Source organism: Tenrec ecaudatus, chromosome X (genome assembly GCF_050624435.1).
Source record: "Tenrec ecaudatus isolate mTenEca1 chromosome X, mTenEca1.hap1, whole genome shotgun sequence".
NCBI classification, from domain to species: Eukaryota; Metazoa; Chordata; class Mammalia; order Afrosoricida; family Tenrecidae; genus Tenrec; species Tenrec ecaudatus.
Window position 1 is genome coordinate 82749674 of NC_134548.1, and position 5470 is coordinate 82755143.

Here is a 5470-nt window from a genome sequence, read left to right on the forward strand (position 1 = left end):
TCTCATTTTCAGGCCAGACTGGCATTTCAAGTGAAACTTCTAGTGGGATGAAAGTGTATGTAGAGTGGTGATGATTGAAGAGGGTAAGCGCTATAAATCACAGTAAACTTTATAATGGATCCCAAAGTACCTCCTTGGAACAATTGTAGATCGTCTAGTCATCCACAAAGGTGTCGAATCCATTTGAGTTTTTAGTCTATAGTTCATAGGTTGAAATATCTGAACAAAAAATAAGGCTTACACCATCCAGGCCTAGGTAATACAGAGTCTCGAAAAGTTCATGGATAATATGTATTATGAAAACACTATACGATTATTCCGGCGTCGATACAAAAGGACCAACCCGGCCAGCAGGCCTAATCCAATCAGCGTGCCCCCAACAGCTCCAGCAACCACTGCAGGCCCAGGCCCTGCGAAAGCCTTGGTGTCGGCGAGGAGAGCCAGCGGATCCCATCTGTCTCCACCCAATCCCAACACTCTCTCTACTGCCATCATCTCTCCACTTCCATGTTAACATGGAGGCAGCTGGTCATTCAGAACATGGTGAGTAGCCACTTGTACCCAACATTTATATTAACTCTGTCCTGTGAGAACCAGGGGACCCAGACAACAGGTCATCCCTATTCTCTTGTAGCACCACCCCCACCACCATTGAACACTTTCTTATCCACACTTACCCCTCACTGACCTGTGCTCACTTGCAGTGTGACATTGCACTGGGCACTGCCAGCGATATTGTGGGCTTTGCAGATGTAGAGGCCGGACATGGACGTGGACAGGTTTGTCAGTCTTAAGGACCCATGACTGGGATCTGTAGACATAATTTACATAACTTAGCTCTCAGGCCAGAAATCATCTTTACCCCTGATCCCTTCACGCCCTCACCTCACCCCCAGCCCCTTGGCCCTGCACCAAAAAAATGCCCCGCCCCTAGGATGTCATTTTTTAACCCTCTGGGCTGTTCTTTGAGGTAGGGAAGGGGTGTGACAACTTCTACTTCTAATTGAAAAAATGCTAGCTCAGTATCCCCCTCTATGTCCACTCCGCGGTCCCTGCCAGCTGATGTCTGAAAGGAGGCTAAAGAAACGGTGCAAAGAAAAATCAGAACACGAATTCTTAAAACTTTCGTTCATGGGAGACAGTGCAGTGATAAGAAAGAAGACCGGATGGGTTGCAGAAAGACCGTGTGACTTTCAGCAGGTGACCTGAGAGCTCAAACTCTCCATTTCTTAGTGCATATAGGGGTGGCAGTAATATGGATTATCTGATGGTATTGGAAGGATGATGTGAAATCATGAGTATGACAGTTGACATTTATTGGATGCTCACTCTATGCAAAAACTGTTCCAGCTCCTTTTTACTAACTTACTCAAGAGGAGTGCTGGTGGCATAGTGGGTTAAACATTGAGGTCCTTGCCACAAGGTTGGGGATTCGTATCTTTCAGCTAATCTGTGGGAGAACGATGAGGCTGTTCTCATAAAGACGGAGTCTCAGAAACCCGATAGGGAAGTTTGGAATGGAAGGCAGAGGCTTTAGTGAGAACTAGGCTTCTCAACAAACATATGAGGTAAGTATGGGTCCCCACAGAAGAATGTATTCTAAAAGTGGTTGAAGGAAAAGTAGAAAAACGAAAACTATATGGATATCACTTGCACTCAACAACTGTGAACTTTTTGCCATGAGAGGTCAGTCTCAGAGTGAAATTTGAAGATACAAGAATATTGCCCCATAAAGCACATTACCATTGCCATTGCTGACAAATTAATAACAATTCTGTAAAAGCATCTAATTCTCCCACCATATTTAAATGGTCCAGCTTTGCACTGAATATCCTTTTAAAGCTGGTGTGTTCAAAGCAGGGTTATTGATATGTTGCACTGTGAGTAGCAAACCTGCAATGTGAATGTAGTGATCTAGAGCCATTAGGTCAGAGGGAGATGACGCTCCTTATAGGGCTCTTTCTCCATGCCTGCCACACCCTCCCCCATCATCCTCCCTCTCCTTAGCCCCATAGTTTTCAGTATTGCCTCCCCTTTCCATCCTGGTCCCTCTGGAAAATCTCACCTTTCCCCTTCCTCAGTCATTGTCTCAGTTGTTTCAAAAGGTTCTCTCATCTAAAACTGGTGTAGAGAAGACCTGGGAGGATGGGAGCAGCCTCTCCCACCGGTACTGGGCATCAGGCTTACTTCTTGGGGACTGGCAGCTCAGGGTCACATTGTTCCCCACACGGGGCATGCCCTGGAGATGGCAGGATGGAGAAGCAGGAGGAACTGGGAGGAGAGACAGAATAAAAACTCTACTTAAGGGACCCATAGGTCAATCCCTGCCCCTTGGCCCCACCCCACCCCCACCCCACCATCACCACCACCATAATACTCCCTTTTGTGGCTCCATTTGCCTGTCCTTCCCCCCAGTCCATTTGGAAGAAAGACCTGCCTGGTCTTTCCTGAAGAGAGAGGGTGGAATTAGAACATCTGCGCTTCTCCCTTACCCAGCACATTCAGATCCAAGCTTTTGGAGCTATTGCTCTTCCTTTTCGGTTGACTGTCATAGAAAGTTTCAGAACAATGGTAAAACCCGGAGTCTTTCTCTTGGACGTCCTGCAGCCGAAGTGACACATTGTGGGAGGGCATGGAGTAGAGCGGAGACACTCTGGGATTGGATTGCTGGACACAACTTCATAGTAGTAAGACAACACCTGGTACAGAACACAAAACCTCCCTATTATTACCCACATCCACTGTGTCCACAGACTTTCTGAAACTGCCATGCTGCAGATACCCCTCACCTGGATCAATTCCTTCTCATCATCCTCAGAGCCCACTCTGGCCACCCTCTCAATACCCCAGAATCTCCTGCACCCGAATAGTTAGAATTCTTCTCTACATGGTCTCCTCATCTCCCACTCGAGGCATTTAGAAGGTGACATGATGGGGAAGCAGAGATCTTATCAACAGGAGGCTAGATTTCAGGGAGAAACCTGGGTTTCATAGGGCCTGAAATGTACAGGGCAAGGAAGGGAGGGATCTTTAAAAAAGACAAGAAAATGTTTTCATTTTTAAGAGAAGAACAAATGACTCTGTGCCAATGTTTTCTAGGACCTTAGAAGTAGTAGCCTGTGCAAGTGAGAGGTGGTAAAAATGAAGTTTCAATCACTTTGGCTCAATCAGTCTCTGGTCATGTCTGCTGTGATGGCAGATAGCAGGTGGCAGATCATGGGAAGAGGTGTCGGCTCCTGGCCTCCTGTGATAGTTAGAATTGTGTGTCAACATGGCTCCCCTAGGAAGATGGACACAGAGTTTATCCTGTCAATCAGGTTGCTGCTTGGTTGGAGGACCTCCTAGATAAATGGCTTTATGAGGCTGGCCTCCTTTGCTCTTTCTCCCTGGAGGTGGGCCACACACACTCTGCTTCACCTTCCTGTTGATAAGCCATGTGGATGGCAGCCAGCGCCCTAAAGGTGCAGCCATGGCCATTGGGTCTAAGGGATTTTTCATCCACTGGCCTGTGATCTTCCTGCATTTGGCATCATTGCATGTGGCTGCGTGATTGAGAAGAGGGATTTATGGACTCGTATCCAACTTATGGAGTAGGATCAGACTTATACACTTGATCTGGACTGGGTTGGGATGTTTTCTTCATATACAATTACTCTTTGATATAGAGCTCTTTCTTATACATATCTGCGTGTCTCTGGATTTATTTCTCTAATCCACCCAGTCTAACACAGATCCCAGGGAGACAGTAAGGGCAGGGGAACAGGTGCCCATCATCTGAGAAGTGGCCTGTGACTGACACTCACAGGCAGGTAACAAGAGGCAAGGCAAATGTGGGTGGTTTGTACTTTTTCACAAAGCATAAGTCAGCCATGCTTACCTGGCTAAGTGGGTCGTCTGACATTGCCAACAGTTTGCAAAATATAGGGAATTTTTATGGACTTTTCTCTTTTTTCTGTCATCAGTTTTTTAAATTGTAGTTGTTTTGTTCTTTCCTTTTTTGTGTGTGCTTATTATTGTCTCTGCATGTCTATCTACATAATATAGGTGGGATAAAGCATCTGGATTAGAAAGCAATGGGACTGATGGTTCTGAGGGGGACACAGGAGAAGGGGAGGCAGGGCAAAGGAAGCGAGTGTTAACAAACCCAGGGACAAGCGAGCAAGTGATCTAAAATCAATAGCAAGGAGGGCGGTTGATGCTGGCAGGGCTTGACCAAGGGAAATGTAACCTGGAGGAATTACTGAAACCCGAATGAAAGCCTAACATGATAGTGGAGAAGAGGAACATAAAAAAGGAAACGACTAGGAGGCAAAGGGCATTTATAGGGTCTAAATACAGATACATACATATGTAAATATACTTAATTATAATGACAGGAAAATAAATCTATGTACATATATTTATAGGTTTAGTATCAAGGTAGCAGATGGACATTGGTCCCCTAGTCAAGTATTCCCTCTAGGCAAGAATAATTTGTTATAATAACCTGGCATTCCGTGATGCTTACCTTTCTGACAAGATCACTGAAGACAAAATGGGCACATAAGCAAATGTGTTGAAGAAAGCTGATGGTGCCTGGCTATGAAAAGATACAGCATATGTGGACTTAAAGGCTTGAAGATAAAACAAGTGTCCATCTAGCTGAGAAGCAACAAAGTCTATATGGAAGAAGTAGACCAGCCTGCGTGATCATGAGGTGTCGATGGATCAGGTATCAAAGACCCAGAACAAAAAATCATATTATTGTGAATGAGAAACTGTGTAGAGACCCAAAGCTCATCTAGAGACAACTTGGCATCCCCTTACAGAAGGGTCATAAGGAAGATATGAGGCAGTCAGGGTGGAGTATAGTACCAATGAAGCATACAACTTTCTTCTAGTTCTTTAATGCTCCCCCCCTGCCCCCCACTATCATGACCTCAATTCTACCTTACAAATCTGGCTAGACCAGAGCATGTACACAAATACAGAAAAGACATAGGGAATCCAGGACTTATAAACCCCTTAGGATCCACATAGAGAGTAGCGGTACAAGGAAAGGAAGGGGAAGGTAGAGGGAGAAAGAAGAACTGATCACAATGATCTACGTATAACCCCCTCCCAGGGGGATGGTCAACAGAAAAATGGGTGAAGGGAGACATTTTGGAAGACATGAAATGATAGCAACAATTGAAAAATTATCAAGGATTCATGAGGGAGGGAGAGGGGGGAGAGGGATGGGAATAAATGAGGAGCTGATGCCAAAGAAAATATGACAACAAATGTACAAATGTGCTTTGCTTTTCACAATGGATGCATGTATGGACAGTGATAAGAGTTGTACGAGCCCCCAATAAAATGATTTTTAAAAATACGGAGAAAAAAAGAGAAAACACTATACATATTTTTTAAATGCATCAACTTAAACTTTTACTAACTTGCTAGAACATGTTTGAACAGGATCTAGTTTAAGGCACTAGGAAAAATTAGA

General features: G+C 44.8%; 1 protein-coding gene across 1 annotated transcript; it reads right to left on the bottom strand.

The window, feature by feature from the left end:
- Positions 1-294: 294 nt before the first annotated feature.
- Positions 295-3871, bottom strand: LOC142433462 (endothelial cell-selective adhesion molecule-like). Its single transcript, XM_075538386.1, has 6 exons — positions 3804-3871; positions 2493-2677; positions 2123-2271; positions 1206-1212; positions 689-811; positions 295-410 (listed from the first exon to the last, which is right to left on the bottom strand). Exons 1-6 carry the CDS (start codon positions 3869-3871, stop codon positions 295-297), a joined length of 648 nt encoding a protein of 215 aa, XP_075394501.1.
- Positions 3872-5470: the final 1599 nt, after the last annotated feature.

Coding starts and splice junctions, on each gene's coding strand:
- LOC142433462 (XM_075538386.1), bottom strand. CDS start 3,871: ATGGCTGACTTATGCTTTGTGAAAAAGTACAAACCACCCACATTTGCC. Junction 2,678..3,803: donor TTGCCTCTTGTTACCTGCCT/GTGAGTGTCAGT, acceptor ACTACTATGAAG/TTGTGTCCAGCAATCCAATC. Junction 2,272..2,492: donor CTTGGATCTGAATGTGCTGG/GTAAGGGAGAAG, acceptor CTCTCCTCCCAG/TTCCTCCTGCTTCTCCATCC.